Source organism: Salmo salar, chromosome 02, assembly GCF_965601325.2.
Source record: "Salmo salar chromosome 02, fSalSal1, whole genome shotgun sequence".
Classification (NCBI taxonomy): Eukaryota; Metazoa; Chordata; class Actinopteri; order Salmoniformes; family Salmonidae; genus Salmo; species Salmo salar.
In genome coordinates this window covers 83,901,070-83,919,816 of record NC_138292.1, presented here as the reverse complement: position 1 = coordinate 83,919,816, position 18,747 = coordinate 83,901,070, and the positions used below count along the sequence as shown (strand labels likewise).

Here is an 18,747-nt window from a genome sequence, read left to right as displayed (position 1 = left end):
TGATTTGTATGACCTTTATCTTTATTGACGTAGATGATGATGTGATAGTTGTGGTCTAGTATGACAACAACAACAACAACAGGTAGTCTAAATGGAGGAGGATACTGCCACTTCAACACAGTACTACTACTACTACACAGCCTTGAACGTTTGGTCATCAGGAGAACACACTCTCTAGCCTCACACACACTCTGCCACGTCACACAGCCCGTTCTCATCCCTCCCGGTGGTGCAACGCTCTCCGTCTCTTTATGGTAAGGTGGGACCGTTGCCACGGTAACGACGGTTAAGACTGCAAGGGGGTGTAGTCAAGATAAGGATAAAGTGAGCGAGCGAGGATAGATTATGAGAAAGGGAGAAAAAAAACGACAGAGTACTGTTCTATTTCAAAAAGTGCCAGAAAAAGACCAAGGTGTTGGAAGAAAAAAAAGAGTTTAAAAGTTTGTTTCCTCCCTCCCTCCTTCCTCAGTTGCTAGCTTGCTGTAGTCGCTATACCACAAGGCACACTTTGATGATGTCACAAAGAGAGAATGGTGGAACTCTGGCAACTCCCAAGATTCTCAGCGTAGTTTTCCCTCCTCCAGTCGACACGGCAACGCCCCCCTCTAGTCCCCACGCAAAAATGGACCTGGAGAGAAAGAGGGGGAGAGAGACCGTCAAAACCACAGCAAGGTAGTGTGTGTGTGTGTGTGGGTGGGTAGTGTGTGTAAGTGTTACCTGCGTAGGGGACTACTCTCCGAGGGGAATGATTTCTTCGTTGATAAAAAACTCAATGGTCTCCTCCTCCCAGTCATCTGTGTTACTGTCCAGCTCATCAGTGTCCACTCCTAGAGACAGAGAGAGGTCAGGGGTCAGGCTTAGTAAGCCTGGTCCCAAGCCACAACGGCCTACCTCCCCGTTTCTGTAGCGTGAGGCAGTTGGATGAAAGTGTCTGGGCCGTCATAGGTGCAGACGGTCAGGGGGGTTTATCTACGTACCTCCTCGGAGCTGCAGGCGGGCGGCTTTCTGTTCATCGTGTTGTAGCAGGGCAGCCTCTCGGTAGGTACGGTAGTCCTCCATCATGCTCCTCCTCTTGTCCACCAGCTCCTTGGAGGCCTTCGACTGGCTCAGACGATCCTTCTGCTCAAAGATCTTAGAGTACTTCTTCAGGTCCTTCTTGATCACCTGGGGAACGTGTCAAAACCCAGAAGAAAACATGTTATACGTAGCAACAAGACTGTCAAGGGTCCCAGCTAAGCCCATGTTATACGTAGCAACAAGACTGTCAAGGGTCCCAGCTAAGCCCATGTTATACGTAGCAACAAGACTGTCAAGGGTCCCAGCTAAGCCCATGTTATACACTGCTCAAAAAAATTAAGGGAACACTAAAATAACACATCCTAGATCTGAATGAATGAAATAATCTTATTAAATACTTTTTTGTTTACATAGTTGAATGTGCTGACAACAAAATCACACAAAAATAATCAATGGAAATCCAATTTATCAACCCATGGAGGTCTGGATTTGGAGTCACACTCAAAATTAAAGTGGAAAACCACACTACAGGCTGATCCAACTTTGATGTAATGTCCTTAAAACAAGTCAAAATGAGGCTCAGTAGTGTGTGTGGCCTCCACGTGCCTGTATGACCTCCCAACAATGCCTGGGCATGATCCTGATGAGGTGGCGCCAACTCCTGGACAGTCTGTGGTACAACATGGCGTTGGTGGATGGAGCGAGACATGATGTCCCAGATGTGCTCAATTGGATACAGGTCTGGGGAACAGGCGGGCCAGTCCATAGCATCAATGCCTTCCTCTTGCAGGAACTGCTGACACACTCCAGCCACATGAGGTCTAGCATTGTCTTGCATTAGGAGGAACCCAGGGCCAACCGCACCAGCATATGGTCTCACAAGGGGTCTGAGGATCTCATCTCGGTACCTAATGGCAGTCAGGCTACCTCTGGCGAGCACATGGAGGGCTGTGCGGCCCCCCAAAGAAATGCTACCCCACACCATGACTGACCCACCGCCAAACCGGTCATGCTGGAGGATGTTGCAGGCAGCAGAACGTTCTCCACGGCGTCTCCAGACTCTGTCACGTCTGTCACATGTGCTCAGTGTGAACCTGCTTTCATCTGTGAAGAGCACAGGGCGCCAGTGGCGAATTTGCCAATCTTGGTGTTCTCTGGCAAATGCCAAGCGTCCTGCACGGTGTTGGCCTGTAAGCACAACCCCCACCTGTGGACGTCGGGCCCTCATACCACCCTCATGGAGTCTGTTTCTGACCGTTTGAGCAGACACATGCACATTTGTGGCCTGCTGGAGGTCATTTTGCAGGGCTCTGGCAGTGCTCCTCCTTGCACAAAGGCGGAGGTAGCGGTCCTGCTGCTGGGTTGTTGCGCTCCTACGGCCTCCTCCACGTCTCCTGATGTACTGGCCTGTCTCCTGATAGCGCCTCCATGCTCTGGACACTACGCTGACAGACACAGCAAACCTTCTTGCCACAGCTCGCATTGATGTGCCATCCTGGATGAGCTGCACTACCTGAGCCACTTGTGTGGGTTGTAGACTCCGTCTCATGCTACCATTAGAGTGAAAGCACCGCCAGCATTCAAAAGTGACCAAAACATCAGCCAGGAAGCATAGGAACTGATACGTGGTCTGTGGTCACCACCTGCAGAACCACTCCTTTATTGGGGGTGTCTTGCTAATTGCCTATAATTTCCACCTGTTGTCTATTCCATTTGCACAACAGCATGTGAAATTTATTGTCAATCAGTGTTGCTTCCTAAGTGGACAGTTTGATTTCACAGAAGTGTGATTGACTTGGAGTTACATTGTGTTGTTTAAGTGTTCCCTTTATTTTTTTGAGCAGTGTATATACACAGTCAAGACACATGACAACAAAACTCTCAACACACAGAGGTTTAGACAGGAGTCACTACTTGTCCAGACACTGAACAGGTTTTGGATTCTATTGGTTTAAAACAACTTTGATACCAGAGTAAATACCCTTTATAAATACTGGGGCCACACACACACACCACACCAACATACCACACACTACACACACGGGTTCGTACCTTGATGGCGTCCTGTGTGAGCAGGGTAGCAGGCCGAGGTCTCCAGAGTAGCTGACAGAAGCGGTCCTTGTTGTTCTTCTGGAGGAGACGACCCTGGAAGGTCCACAGCCAGTAGGCATTGTCCACCTGATGGAGAGACAACCCCTTTTAAGAACCCACTTGATCTGGCTCAGATAAAAACACACCATTGTTCTTTTCAACCTCAAAACAAAAAGGAAACAAAAGTACAGGATCAACAGAAGGGATTTTCTGAAGTTGTGTCTGTGTGTTGTGGTACAACCTTACTTTTGTTGAACCTCCGTTTAAAAAACATGACAGTAGGAATTTATTCCCTGTGTGTGTCAGGTCTGTGTGTGTGTGTCAGGTGTGTGTGTGTGAGGTGTACCTTGTGACTCCACCAGGACACAGAGGTGACCAGGTATCGTCCTGTAGGGTCCCACTCTACATCAGAAGCCATGTAGTGTTCAACCATGTTCATCATGGTGCAGTCAGAGGTATCCACAAACGCCAGGGCCCCGTTCATACTGGAGGAGAGGACAGGGTTAACACAGGGCCCCGTTCATACTGGAGGAGAGGACAGGGTTAACACAGGGCCCCGTTCATACTGGAGGAGAGGACAGGGTTAACACAGGGCCCCGTTCATACTGGAGGAGAGGACAGGGTTAACACAGGGCCCCGTTCATACTGGAGGAGAGGACAGAGTTAACACAGGGTCCCGTTCATACTGGAGGAGAGGACAGGGTTAACACAGGGCCCCGTTCATACTGGAGGAGAGGACAGGGTTAACACAGGGCCCCATTCATACTGGAGGAGAGGACAGGGTTAACACAGGGCCCCGTTCATACTGGAGGAGAGGACAGGGTTAACACAGGGCCCCGTTCATACTGGAGGAGAGGCCAGGGTTAACACAGGGCCCCGTTCATATTGGAGGAGAGGACAGGGTTAACACAGGGCCCCGTTCATACTGGAGGAGAGGACAGGGTTAACACAGGGCCCCCTTCATACTGGAGGAGAGGACAGGGTCAACACAGGGCCCCGTTCATACTGGAGGAGAGGACAGGGTTAACACAGGGCCCCGTTCATACTGGAGGAGAGGACAGGGTCAACACAGGGTCCCGTTCATACTGGAGGAGAGGACAGAGTTAACACAGGGCCCCGTTCATACTGGAGGAGAGGACAGGGTTAACACAGGGCCCCGTTCATACTGGAGGAGAGGACAGGGTTAACACAGGAGGGGAGATCTCTCTCACACACACACATACACACACACACACATACACACACACACGCCTTGTACCTCCTGAGTCCAGCCAGCACCATGAACTGTCCCTGAGGACTCCAGAAGATGCTGTTGGCCTGCTGCTTGTCAAACATCTCTGGAGAGAGAGAAGAGGGGAGAGGAGAGAGAGAGGGGGGGAGAGCGTGGGGAGGGGAGGAGAGCGGGAGGAGAGAGAGAGAGAGAGGGAGAGAATGTTACAGTAAATCTGGAAGCTGGCTATGTTACAGTACCAGACTGTGTTGTTTGCCAAAGGACTGAATACGACATCTGACAACAGTAGAGACGGAATAACAATCCTTCTAGACATTACAGAGTCAATGTTTTTAAAGGTTCCTTTCAGCGTGTGATATTTTCAGGTAAACGTTGTACTTACTGATGAGTTCTATCTTTCCGTTGTTCTTGACGTGGTAGAACGAGGCGTTGATTCTGGGAGATTCACCGTGCAGGACGGCAAACTTACTGCCGTTAGGCTCCCATGCAAACGCTATGATGCTCTCCGCTAGGGGACGACAACACTGTTACTGTACCTGGTGGTGTTACTGCACATTATCAGTGGGGGTTGTCTGTCCGTCTTGTCAGAGCGGGGGGTGTCTGTCCGTCTTGTCAGAGCGGGGGGGTGTCTGTCCGTCTTGTCAGAGCGGGGGGGGGTGTCTGTCCGTCTTGTCAGAGCGGGGGGTGTCTGTCCGTCTTGTCAGAGCGGGGGGGGTGTCTGTCCGTCTTGTCAGAGCGGGGGGGGTGTCTGTCCGTCTTGTCAGAGCGGGGGGGTGTCTGTCCGTCTTGTCAGAGCGGGGGGGTGTCTGTCCGTCTTGTCAGAGCGGGGGGGTGTCTGTCCGTCTTGTCAGAGCGGGGGGGTGTCTGTCTGTCTTGTCAGAGCGGGGGAGGGTGTCTGTCCGTCTTGTCAGAGCGGGGGGGGGGTGTCTGTCCGTCTTGTCAGAGCGGGGGGGGGGTGTCTGTCTGTCTGTCTTGTCAGAGTGGGGGGGTGTCTGTCTGTCTGTCTTGTCAGAGTGGGGGGGTGTCTGTCTGTCTGTCTTGTCAGAGTGGGGGTGTGTGTTACCAGTTTTAGATTCCGGGTCTCCCTTCATCTCCACCACGTCAACAGGAACCTGCTTCTCTCTCATCCTGAAGATCTCAAAGTTGGTCACCACACCCTGATAGGAGAGAACGATAGGAGAGGACAGAGAGGAGAGGGAACGATAGAGGAGAGGACAGACAGGAGGAGAGGACCATGAGAGAATGACAGGATGAGAGGACAGAGAAAGGAGACTTGTAAATGAGGTTTAGCAACAAAGCAGTCACATTTACCCTCCCTCTTTTCTCCTCCCCCCTTCACTAACCTGAGTTCCTTTAGGTGTCCGGTCCACCTTGACACAGAGGTAGTCTCCCTGTCTCTGCCAGTGGAGTTTACAGTCGACCACATTGAAGAGGTTCCTGACTCTGATCTCCTGTCTGGAGGGAAGCTGCATCAGAGTCACTCTGGCTGGGATGTCTTTGTCCTCGGGTACCCAGAACGCTATGATGTTATCACCTGGGGACCAGGAGAAGTCCCTGCAGAGGAGAGGAGAGCATTAACACACACACCACTATGATGTCATCACCTGGGGACCAGGAGAAGTCCCTGCAGAGGAGAGGAGAGCATTAATACACACACACCACTATGATGTCATCACCTGGGGACCAGGAGAAGTCCCTGCAGAGGGGAGGAGAGCATTAATACTAACACATCACTATGATGTCATCACCTGGGGACCAGGAGGTCCCTGCAGAGGGGAGGAGAGGATTAATACTAACACATCACTATGATGTCATCACCTGGGGACCAGGAGGTCCCTGCAGAGGGGAGGAGAGGATTAATACACACACACACCACTATGATGTCATCACCTGGGGGCAGGTGGTGTTCATCTCCTCTAACTAGTCTCTGTATGCCGTCTGACAGGTGGTATTCCTCTAACTAGTCTCTGTATGCCGTCTGACAGGTGGTATTCCTCTAACTAGTCTCTGTATGCTGTCTGACCGGTGGTATTCCTCTAACTAGTCTCTGTATGCTGTCTGACAGGTGGTATTCCTCTAACTAGTCTCTGTCTGACAGGTGGTATTCCTCTAACTAGTCTCTGTATGCTGTCTGACAGGTGGTATTCCTCTAACTAGTCTCTGTCTGACAGGTGGTATTCCTCTAACTAGTCTCTGTATGCTGTCTGACAGGTGGTATTCCTCTAACTAGTCTCTGTCTGACAGGTGGTATTCCTCTAACTAGTCTCTGTATGCTGTCTGACAGGTGGTATTCCTCTAACTAGTCTCTGTATGCTGTCTGACAGGTGGTATTCCTCTAACTAGTCTCTGTATGCTGTCTGACCGGTGGTATTCCTCTAACTAGTCTCTGTATGCCGTCTGACCGGTGGTATTCCTCTAACTAGTCTCTGTCTGACAGGTGGTATTCCTCTAACTAGTCTCTGTATGCTGTCTGACAGGGGGTATTCCTCTAACTAGTCTCTGTCTGACAGGTGGTATTCCTCTAACTAGTCTCTGTATGCTGTCTGACCGGTGGTATTCCTCTAACTAGTCTCTGTATGCTGTCTGACAGGTGGTATTCCTCTAACTAGTCTCTGTCTGACAGGTGGTATTCCTCTAACTAGTCTCTGTATGCAGTCTGACCGGTGGTATTCCTCTAACTAGTCTCTGTATGCTGTCTGACCGGTGGTATTCCTCTAACTAGTCTCTGTATGCTGTCTGACCGGTGGTATTCCTCTAACTAGTCTCTGTCTGACAGGTGGTATTCCTCTAACTAGTCTCTGTATGCTGTCTGACCGGTGGTATTCCTCTAACTAGTCTCTGTATGCTGTCTGACCGGTGGTATTCCTCTAACTAGTCTCTGTACGCTGTCTGACAGGTGGTATTCCTCTAACTAGTCTCTGTATGCTGTCTGACAGGTGGTATTCCTCTAACTAGTCTCTGTCTGACAGGTGGTATTCCTCTAACTAGTCTCTGTATGCTGTCTGACCGGTGGTATTCCTCTAACTAGTCTCTGTATGCTGTCTGACCGGTGGTATTCCTCTAACTAGTCTCTGTATGCTGTCTGACCGGTGGTATTCCTCTAACTAGTCTCTGTATGCTGTCTGACAGGTGGTATTCCTCTAACTAGTCTCTGTCTGACAGGTGGTATTCCTCTAACTAGTCTCTGTATGCTGTCTGACAGGTGGTATTCCTCTAAACTAGTCTCTGTATGCTGTCTGACAGGTGGTATTCCTCTAACTAGTCTCTGTCTGACAGGTGGTATTCCTCTAACTAGTCTCTGTATGCTGTCTGACCGGTGGTATTCCTCTAACTAGTCTCTGTATGCTGTCTGACAGGGGGTATTCCTCTAACTAGTCTCTGTATGCTGTCTGACCGGTGGTATTCCTCTAACTAGTCTCTGTATGCTGTCTGACCGGTGGTATTCCTCTAACTAGTCTCTGTATGCTGTCTGACAGGTGGTATTCCTCTAACTAGTCTCTGTCTGACAGGTGGTATTCCTCTAAATAGTCTCTGTATGCAGTCTGACCGGTGGTATTCCTCTAACTAGTCTCTGTATGCTGTCTGACCGGTGGTATTCCTCTAACTAGTCTCTGTATGCTGTCTGACCGGTGGTATTCCTCTAACTAGTCTCTGTATGCTGTCTGACAGGTGGTATTCCTCTAACTAGTCTCTGTCTGACAGGTGGTATTCCTCTAACTAGTCTCTGTATGCTGTCTGACCGGTGGTATTCCTCTAACTAGTCTCTGTATGCCGTCTGACAGGTGGTCTTCCTCTAACTAGTCTCTGTCTGACAGGTGGTATTCCTCTAACTAGTCTCTGTATGCTGTCTGACCGGTGGTATTCCTCTAACTAGTCTCTGTATGCTGTCTGACCGGTGGTATTCCTCTAACTAGTCTCTGTATGCTGTCTGACAGGTGGTATTCCTCTAACTAGTCTCTGTCTGACAGGTGGTATTCCTCTAACTAGTCTCTGTATGCTGTCTGACTGGTGGTATTCCTCTAACTAGTCTCTGTATGCTGTCTGACCGGTGGTATTCCTCTAACTAGTCTCTGTATGCTGTCTGACCGGTGGTATTCCTCTAACTAGTCTCTGTATGCTGTCTGACAGGTGGTATTCCTCTAACTAGTCTCTGTCTGACAGGTGGTATTCCTCTAACTAGTCTCTGTATGCTGTCTGACCGGTGGTATTCCTCTAACTAGTCTCTGTATGCTGTCTGACCGGTGGTATTCCTCTAACTAGTCTCTGTATGCCGTCTGACAGGTGGTATTCCATTAACTAGTCTCTGTCTGACAGGTGGTATTCCTCTAACTAGTCTCTGTATGCTGTCTGACCGGTGGTATTCCTCTAACTAGTCTCTGTATGCTGTCTGACAGGTGGTATTCCTCTAACTAGTCTCTGTATGCTGTCTGACAGGTGGTATTCCTCTAACTAGTCTCTGTCTGACAGGTGGTATTCCTCTAACTAGTCTCTGTATGCTGTCTGACCGGTGGTATTCCTCTAACTAGTCTCTGTATGCTGTCTGACCGGTGGTATTCCTCTAACTAGTCTCTGTATGCTGTCTGACCGGTGGTATTCCTCTAACTAGTCTCTGTATGTCGTCTGACAGGTGGTATTCCTCTAACTAGTCTCTGTCTGACAGGTGGTATTCCTCTAACTAGTCTCTGTCTGACAGGTGGTATTCCTCTAACTAGTCTCTGTATGCTGTCTGACAGGTGGCATTCCTCTAACTAGTCTCTGTATGCTGTCTGACAGGTGGTATTCCTCTAACTAGTCTCTGTATGCTGTCTGACAGGTGGTATTCCTCTAACTAGTCTCTGTCTGACAGGTGGTATTCCTCTAACTAGTCTCTGTATGCTGTCTGACCGGTGGTATTCCTCTAACTAGTCTCTGTATGCTGTCTGACAGGGGGTATTCCTCTAACTAGTCTCTGTATGCTGTCTGACCGGTGGTATTCCTCTAACTAGTCTCTGTATGCTGTCTGACAGGTGGTATTCCTCTAACTAGTCTCTGTCTGACAGGTGGTATTCCTCTAACTAGTCTCTGTATGCTGTCTGACAGGTGGTATTCCTCTAACTAGTCTCTGTATGCTGTCTGACCGGTGGTATTCCTCTAACTAGTCTCTGTATGCTGTCTGACCGGTGGTATTCCTCTAACTAGTCTCTGTCTGACAGGTGGTATTACTCTAACTAGTCTCTGTCTGACAGGTGGTATTCCTCTAACTAGTCTCTGTCTGACAGGTGGTATTCCTCTAACTAGTCTCTGTCTGACAGGTGGTATTCCTCTAACTAGTCTCTGTATGCTGTCTGACAGGTGGTATTCCTCTAACTAGTCTCTGTCTGACAGGTGGTATTCCTCTAACTAGTCTCTGTATGCTGTCTGACCGGTGGTATTCCTCTAACTAGTCTCTGTATGCTGTCTGACCGGTGGTATTCCTCTAACTAGTCTCTGTATGCTGTCTGACCGGTGGTATTCCTCTAACTAGTCTCTGTATGCTGTCTGACAGGTGGTATTCCTCTAACTAGTCTCTGTCTGACAGGTGGTATTCCTCTAACTAGTCTCTGTATGCTGTCTGACCGGTGGTATTCCTCTAACTAGTCTCTGTATGCCGTCTGACAGGTGGTATTCCTCTAACTAGTCTCTGTCTGACAGGTGGTATTCCTCTAACTAGTCTCTGTATGCTGTCTGACCGGTGGTATTCCTCTAACTAGTCTCTGTATGCTGTCTGACCGGTGGTATTCCTCTAACTAGTCTCTGTATGCTGTCTGACCGGTGGTATTCCTCTAACTAGTCTCTGTATGCTGTCTGACAGGTGGTATTCCTCTAACTAGTCTCTGTCTGACAGGTGGTAGTCCTCTAACTACTCTCTGTCTGACAGGTGGTATTCCTCTAACTAGTCTCTGTATGCTGTCTGACCGGTGGTATTCCTCTAACTAGTCTCTGTATGCCGTCTGACAGGTGGTATTCCTCTAACTAGTCTCTGTCTGACAGGTAGTATTCCTCTAACTAGTCTCTGTATGCTGTCTGACCGGTGGTATTCCTCTAACTAGTCTCTGTATGCTGTCTGACCGGTGGTATCCCTCTAACTAGTCTCTGTATGCTGTCTGACCGGTGGTATTCCTCTAACTAGTCTCTGTATGCTGTCTGACCGGTGGTATTCCTCTAACTAGTCTCTGTATGCTTTCTGACAGGTGGTATTCCTCTAACTAGTCTCTGTATGCTGTCTGACCGGTGGTATTCCTCTAACTAGTCTCTGTATGTCGTCTGACAGGTGGTATTCCTCTAACTAGTCTCTGTCTGACAGGTGGTATTCCTCTAACTAGTCTCTGTATGCTGTCTGACAGGTGGTATTCCTCTAACTAGTCTCTGTATGCTGTCTGACAGGTGGTATTCCTCTAACTAGTCTCTGTATGCTGTCTGACAGGTGGTATTCCTCTAACTAGTCTCTGTATGCTGTCTGACAGGTGGTATTCCTCTAACTAGTCTCTGTCTGACAGGTGGTATTCCTCTAACTAGTCTCTGTCTGACAGGTGGTATTCCTCTAACTAGTCTCTGTCTGACAGGTGGTATTCCTCTAACTAGTCTCTGTATGCTGTCTGACAGGTGGTATTCCTCTAACTAGTCTCTGTATGCTGTCTGACCGGTGGTATTCCTCTAACTAGTCTCTGTATGCTGTCTGACCGGTGGTATTCCTCTAACTAGTCTCTGTCTGACAGGTGGTATTCCTCTAACTAGTCTCTGTCTGACAGGTGGTATTCATCTAACTAGTCTCTGTCTGACAGGTGGTATTCCTCTAACTCGTCTCTGTCTGACAGGTGGTATTCCTCTAACTAGTCTCTGTATGCTGTCTGACAGGTGGTATTCCTCTAACTAGTCTCTGTCTGACAGGTGGTATTCCTCTAACTAGTCTCTGTCTGACAGGTGGTATTCCTCTAACTAGTCTCTGTATGCTGTCTGACAGGTGGTATTCCTCTAACTAGTCTCTGTATGCTGTCTGACCGGTGGTATTCCTCTAACTAGTCTCTGTATGCTGTCTGACAGGTGGTATTCCTCTAACTAGTCTCTGTCTGACAGGTGGTATTCCTCTAACTAGTCTCTGTATGCTGTCTGACCGGTGGTATTCCTCTAACTAGTCTCTGTATGCTGTCTGACCGGTGGTATTCCTCTAACTAGTCTCTGTATGCTGTCTGACCGGTGGTATTCTTCTAACTAGTCTCTGTATGCTGTCTGACCGGTGGTATTCCTCTAACTAGTCTCTGTATGCTGTCTGACCGGTGGTATTCCTCTAACTAGTCTCTGTATGCTGTCTGACAGGTGGTATTCCTCTAACTAGTCTCTGTATGCCGTCTGACAGGTGGTATTCCTCTAACTAGTCTCTGTCTGACAGGTGGTATTCCTCTAACTAGTCTCTGTATGCTGTCTGACAGGTGGTATTCCTCTAACTAGTCTCTGTCTGACAGGGGGTATTCCTCTAACTAGTCTCTGTATGCTGTCTGACCGGTGGTATTCCTCTAACTAGTCTCTGTATGCTGTCTGACAGGTGGTATTCCTCTAACTAGTCTCTGTCTGACAGGTGGTATTCCTCTAACTAGTCTCTGTATGCTGTCTGACAGGTGGTATTCCTCTAACTAGTCTCTGTATGCTGTCTGACAGGTGGTATTCCTCTAACTAGTCTCTGTATGCTGTCTGACCGGTGGTATTCCTCTAACTAGTCTCTGTATGCTGTCTGACCGGTGGTATTCCTCTAACTAGTCTCTGTATGCTGTCTGACAGGTGGTATTCCTCTAACTAGTCTCTGTCTGACAGGTGGTATTCCTCTAACTAGTCTCTGTCTGACAGGTGGTATTCCTCTAACTAGTCTCTGTATGCTGTCTGACCGGTGGTATTCCTCTAACTAGTCTCTGTATGCTGTCTGACAGGAGGTATTCCTCTAACTAGTCTCTGTCTGACAGGTGGTATTCCTCTAACTAGTCTCTGTATGCTGTCTGACCGGTGGTATTCCTCTAACTAGTCTCTGTATGCTGTCTGACAGGTGGTATTCCTCTAACTAGTCTCTGTATGCTGTCTGACCGGTGGTATTCCTCTAACTAGTCTCTGTATGCTGTCTGACAGGTGGTATTCCTCTAACTAGTCTCTGTCTGACAGGTGGTATTCCTCTAACTAGTCTCTGTATGCTGTCTGACCGGTGGTATTCCTCTAACTAGTCTCTGTATGCTGTCTGACCGGTGGTATTCCTCTAACTAGTCTCTGTATGCTGTCTGACCGGTGGTATTCTTCTAACTAGTCTCTGTATGCTGTCTGACCGGTGGTATTCTTCTAACTAGTCTCTGTATGCTGTCTGACCGGTGGTATTCCTCTAACTAGTCTCTGTATGCTGTCTGACCGGTGGTATTCCTCTAACTAGTCTCTGTATGCTGTCTGACAGGTGGTATTCCTCTAACTAGTCTCTGTATGCCGTCTGACAGGTGGTATTCCTCTAACTAGTCTCTGTCTGACAGGTGGTATTCCTCTAACTAGTCTCTGTATGCTGTCTGACAGGTGGTATTCCTCTAACTAGTCTCTGTCTGACAGGGGGTATTCCTCTAACTAGTCTCTGTATGCTGTCTGACCGGTGGTATTCCTCTAACTAGTCTCTGTATGCTGTCTGACAGGTGGTATTCCTCTAACTAGTCTCTGTCTGACAGGTGGTATTCCTCTAACTAGTCTCTGTATGCTGTCTGACAGGTGGTATTCCTCTAACTAGTCTCTGTATGCTGTCTGACAGGTGGTATTCCTCTAACTAGTCTCTGTATGCTGTCTGACCGGTGGTATTCCTCTAACTAGTCTCTGTATGCTGTCTGACCGGTGGTATTCCTCTAACTAGTCTCTGTATGCTGTCTGACAGGTGGTATTCCTCTAACTAGTCTCTGTCTGACAGGTGGTATTCCTCTAACTAGTCTCTGTCTGACAGGTGGTATTCCTCTAACTAGTCTCTGTATGCTGTCTGACCGGTGGTATTCCTCTAACTAGTCTCTGTATGCTGTCTGACAGGAGGTATTCCTCTAACTAGTCTCTGTCTGACAGGTGGTATTCCTCTAACTAGTCTCTGTCTGACAGGTGGTATTCCTCTAACTAGTCTCTGTATGCTGTCTGACAGGTGGTATTCCTCTAACTAGTCTCTGTATGCTGTCTGACCGGTGGTATTCCTCTAACTAGTCTCTGTATGCTGTCTGACCGGTGGTATTCCTCTAACTAGTCTCTGTCTGACAGGTGGTATTCCTCTAACTAGTCTCTGTCTGACAGGTGGTATTCCTCTAACTAGTCTCTGTATGCTGTCTGACAGGTGGTATTCCTCTAACTAGTCTCTGTCTGACAGGTGGTATTCCTCTAACTAGTCTCTGTCTGACAGGTGGTATTCCTCTAACTAGTCTCTGTATGCTGTCTGACCGGTGGTATTCCTCTAACTAGTCTCTGTATGCTGTCTGACCGGTGGTATTCCTCTAACTAGTCTCTGTATGCTGTCTGACCGGTGGTATTCCTCTAACTAGTCTCTGTATGCTGTCTGACAGGTGGTATTCCTCTAACTAGTCTCTGTCTGACAGGTGGTATTCCTCTAACTAGTCTCTGTATGCTGTCTGACCGGTGGTATTCCTCTAACTAGTCTCTGTATGCTGTCTGACCGGTGGTATTCCTCTAACTAGTCTCTGTATGCCGTCTGACAGGTGGTATTCCTCTAACTAGTCTCTGTCTGACAGATGGTATTCCTCTAACTAGTCTCTGTCTGACAGGTGGTATTCCTCTAACTAGTCTCTGTATGCTGTCTGACAGGTGGTATTCCTCTAACTAGTCTCTGTATGCTGTCTGACAGGTGGTATTCCTCTAACTAGTCTCTGTATGCTGTCTGACAGGTGGTATTCCTCTAACTAGTCTCTGTATGCTGTCTGACCGGTGGTATTCCTCTAACTAGTCTCTGTATGCTGTCTGACCGGTGGTATTCCTCTAACTAGTCTCTGTATGCTGTCTGACCGGTGGTATTCCTCTAACTAGTCTCTGTATGCTGTCTGACCGGTGGTATTCCTCTAACTAGTCTCTGTATGCTGTCTGACAGGTGGTATTCCTCTAACTAGTCTCTGTCTGACAGGTGGTATTCCTCTAACTAGTCTCTGTATGCTGTCTGACCGGTGGTATTCCTCTAACTAGTCTCTGTATGTCGTCTGACCGGTGGTATTCCTCTAACTAGTCTGTCTGACAGGTGGTATTCCTCTAACTAGTCTCTGTATGCTGTCTGACAGGTGGTATTCCTCTAACTAGTCTCTGTATGCTGTCTGACAGGTGGTATTCCTCTAACTAGTCTCTGTATGCTGTCTGACAGGTGGTATTCCTCTAACTAGTCTCTGTCTGACAGGTGGTATTCCTCTAACTAGTCTCTGTATGCTGTCTGACCGGTGGTATTCCTCTAACTAGTCTCTGTATGCTGTCTGACCGGTGGTATTCCTCTAACTCGTCTCTGTATGCTGTCTGACAGGTGGTATTCCTCTAACTAGTCTCTGTATGCCGTCTGACAGGTGGTATTCCTCTAACTAGTCTCTGTCTGACAGGTGGTATTCCTCTAACTAGTCTCTGTATGCTGTCTGACCGGTGGTATTCCTCTAACTAGTCTCTGTATGCTGTCTGACAGGTGGTATTCCTCTAACTACTCTCTGTATGCTGTCTGACAGGTGGTATTCCTCTAACTAGTCTCTGTATGCTGTCTGACAGGTGGTATTCCTCTAACTAGTCTCTGTCTGACAGGTGGTATTCCTCTAACTAGTCTCTGTATGCTGTCTGACCGGTGGTATTCCTCTAACTAGTCTCTGTATGCTGTCTGACCGGTGGTATTCCTCTAACTAGTCTCTGTCTGACAGGTGGTATTCCTCTAACTAGTCTCTGTATGCTGTCTGACAGGTGGTATTCCTCTAACTAGTCTCTGTCTGACAGGTGGTATTCCTCTAACTAGTCTCTGTATGCTGTCTGACCGGTGGTATTCCTCTAACTAGTCTCTGTATGCTGTCTGACAGGTGGTATTCCTCTAACTAGTCTCTGTATGCTGTCTGACAGGTGGTATTCCTCTAACTAGTCTCTGTATGCTGTCTGACCGGTGGTATTCCTCTAACTAGTCTCTGTATGCTGTCTGACCGGTGGTATTCCTCTAACTAGTCTCTGTATGCTGTCTGACAGGTGGTATTCCTCTAACTAGTCTCTGTATGCTGTCTGACCGGTGGTATTCCTCTAACTAGTCTCTGTATGCTGTCTGACCGGTGGTATTCCTCTAACTAGTCTCTGTATGCTGTCTGACCGGTGGTATTCCTCTAACTAGTCTCTGTATGCCGTCTGACAGGTGGTATTCCTCTAACTAGTCTCTGTCTGACAGGTGGTATTCCTCTAACTAGTCTCTGTATGCTGTCTGACAGATGGTATTCCTCTAACTAGTCTCTGTCTGACAGGTGGTATTCCTCTAACTAGTCTCTGTATGCTGTCTGACAGGTGGTATTCCTCTAACTAGTCTCTGTATGCTGTCTGACAGGTGGTATACCTCTAACTAGTCTCTGTATGCTGTCTGACAGGTGGTATTCCTCTAACTAGTCTCTGTATGCTGTCTGACCGGTGGTATTCCTCTAACTAGTCTCTGTATGCTGTCTGACCGGTGGTATTCCTCTAACTAGTCTCTGTATGCTGTCTGACCGGTGGTATTCCTCTAACTAGTCTCTGTATGCTGTCTGACCGGTGGTATTCCTCTAACTAGTCTCTGTATGCTGTCTGACAGGTGGTATTCCTCTAACTAGTCTCTGTCTGACAGGTGGTATTCCTCTAACTAGTCTCTGTATGCTGTCTGACCGGTGGTATTCCTCTAACTAGTCTCTGTATGTCGTCTGACCGGTGGTATTCCTCTAACTAGTCTGTCTGACAGGTGGTATTCCTCTAACTAGTCTCTGTATGCTGTCTGACAGGTGGTATTCCTCTAACTAGTCTCTGTATGCTGTCTGACAGGTGGTATTCCTCTAACTAGTCTCTGTATGCTGTCTGACAGGTGGTATTCCTCTAACTAGTCTCTGTCTGACAGGTGGTATTCATCTAACTAGTCTCTGTATGCTGTCTGACCGGTGGTATTCCTCTAACTAGTCTCTGTATGCTGTCTGACCGGTGGTATTCCTCTAACTCGTCTCTGTATGCTGTCTGACAGGTGGTATTCCTCTAACTAGTCTCTGTATGCCGTCTGACAGGTGGTATTCCTCTAACTAGTCTCTGTCTGACAGGTGGTATTCCTCTAACTAGTCTCTGTATGCTGTCTGACCGGTGGTATTCCTCTAACTAGTCTCTGTATGCTGTCTGACAGGTGGTATTCCTCTAACTACTCTCTGTATGCTGTCTGACAGGTGGTATTCCTCTAACTAGTCTCTGTATGCTGTCTGACAGGTGGTATTCCTCTAACTAGTCTCTGTCTGACAGGTGGTATTCCTCTAACTAGTCTCTGTATGCTGTCTGACCGGTGGTATTCCTCTAACTAGTCTCTGTATGCTGTCTGACCGGTGGTATTCCTCTAACTAGTCTCTGTCTGACAGGTGGTATTCCTCTAACTAGTCTCTGTATGCTGTCTGACAGGTGGTATTCCTCTAACTAGTCTCTGTCTGACAGGTGCTATTCCTCTAACTAGTCTCTGTATGCTGTCTGACCGGTGGTATTCCTCTAACTAGTCTCTGTATGCTGTCTGACAGGTGGTATTCCTCTAACTAGTCTCTGTATGCTGTCTGACAGGTGGTATTCCTCTAACTAGTCTCTGTATGCTGTCTGACCGGTGGTATTCCTCTAACTAGTCTCTGTATGCTGTCTGACAGGTGGTATTCCTCTAACTAGTCTCTGTCTGACAGGTGGTATTCCTCTAACTAGTCTCTGTATGCTGTCTGACTGGTGGTATTCCTCTAACTAGTCTCTGTATGTCGTCTGACAGGTGGTATTCCTCTAACTAGTCTCTGTCTGACAGGTGGTATTCCTCTAACTAGTCTCTGTATGCTGTCTGACAGGTGGTATTCCTCTAACTAGTCTCTGTCTGACAGGTGGTATTCCTCTAACTAGTCTCTGTATGCTGTCTGACCGGTGGTATTCCTCTAACTAGTCTCTGTATGCTGTCTGACCGGTGGTATTCCTCTAACTAGTCTCTGTATGCCGTCTGACAGGTGGTATTCCTCTAACTAGTCTCTGTCTGACAGGTGGTATTCCTCTAACTAGTCTCTGTATGCTGTCTGACAGGTGGTATTCCTCTAACTAGTCTCTGTCTGACAGGTGGTATTCCTCTAACTAGTCTCTGTATGCTGTCTGACCGGTGGTATTCCTCTAACTAGTCTCTGTATGCTGTCTGACCGGTGGTATTCCTCTAACTAGTCTTTGTATGCTGTCTGACCGGTGGTATTCCTCTAACTAGTCTCTGTATGCTGTCTGACAGGTGGTATTCCTCTAACTAGTCTCTGTATGCTGTCTGACAGGTGGTATTCCTCTAACTAGTCTCTGTATGCTGTCTGACCGGTGGTATTCCTCTAACTAGTCTCTGTATGCTGTCTGACCGGTGGTATTCCTCTAACTAGTCTCTGTATGCTGTCTGACCGGTGGTATTCCTCTAACTAGTCTCTGTCTGACAGGTGCTATTCCTCTAACTAGTCTCTGTCTGACAGGTGGTATTCCTCTAACTAGTCTCTGTATGCTGTCTGACCGGTGGTATTCCTCTAACTAGTCTCTGTATGCTGTCTGACAGGTGGTATTCCTCTAACTAGTCTCTGTCTGACAGGTGGTATTCCTCTAACTAGTCTCTGTCTGACAGGTGGTATTCCTCTAACTAGTCTCTGTATGCTGTCTGACAGGTGGTATTCCTCTAACTAGTCTCTGTATGCTGTCTGACCGGTGGTATTCCTCTAACTAGTCTCTGTATGCTGTCTGACCGGTGGTATTCCTCTAACTAGTCTCTGTCTGACAGGTGGTATTCCTCTAACTAGTCTCTGTCTGACAGGTGGTATTCCTCTAACTAGTCTCTGTATGCTGTCTGACAGGTGGTATTCCTCTAACTAGTCTCTGTCTGACAGGTGGTATTCCTCTAACTAGTCTCTGTCTGACAGGTGGTATTCCTCTAACTAGTCTCTGTATGCTGTCTGACCGGTGGTATTCCTCTAACTAGTCTCTGTATGCTGTCTGACCGGTGGTATTCCTCTAACTAGTCTCTGTATGCTGTCTGACCGGTGGTATTCCTCTAACTAGTCTCTGTATGCTGTCTGACAGGTGGTATTCCTCTAACTAGTCTCTGTCTGACAGGTGGTATTCCTCTAACTAGTCTCTGTATGCTGTCTGACCGGTGGTATTCCTCTAACTAGTCTCTGTATGCTGTCTGA

At 47.9% G+C, this 18,747-nt stretch overlaps 1 protein-coding gene across 1 annotated transcript in view; it reads right to left on the bottom strand.

Moving 5' to 3' along the window:
- Positions 1–18,747, bottom strand: part of LOC106593793 (eukaryotic translation initiation factor 3 subunit B) — a 33,315-nt gene continuing 14,568 nt past the window's right edge. The window contains exons 10-18 of the mRNA XM_045713062.1: positions 5,683–5,893; positions 5,403–5,496; positions 4,722–4,847; positions 4,367–4,445; positions 3,455–3,593; positions 3,070–3,195; positions 978–1,164; positions 718–827; positions 1–628 (exon numbers count right to left, since the gene is read on the bottom strand). Of these exons, the coding sequence (XP_045569018.1) occupies positions 730–827; positions 978–1,164; positions 3,070–3,195; positions 3,455–3,593; positions 4,367–4,445; positions 4,722–4,847; positions 5,403–5,496; positions 5,683–5,893 (1,060 nt within the window). The 3' untranslated portion in view covers positions 1–628; positions 718–729. The remainder of the gene's footprint in view (positions 629–717; positions 828–977; positions 1,165–3,069; positions 3,196–3,454; positions 3,594–4,366; positions 4,446–4,721; positions 4,848–5,402; positions 5,497–5,682; positions 5,894–18,747) is intronic.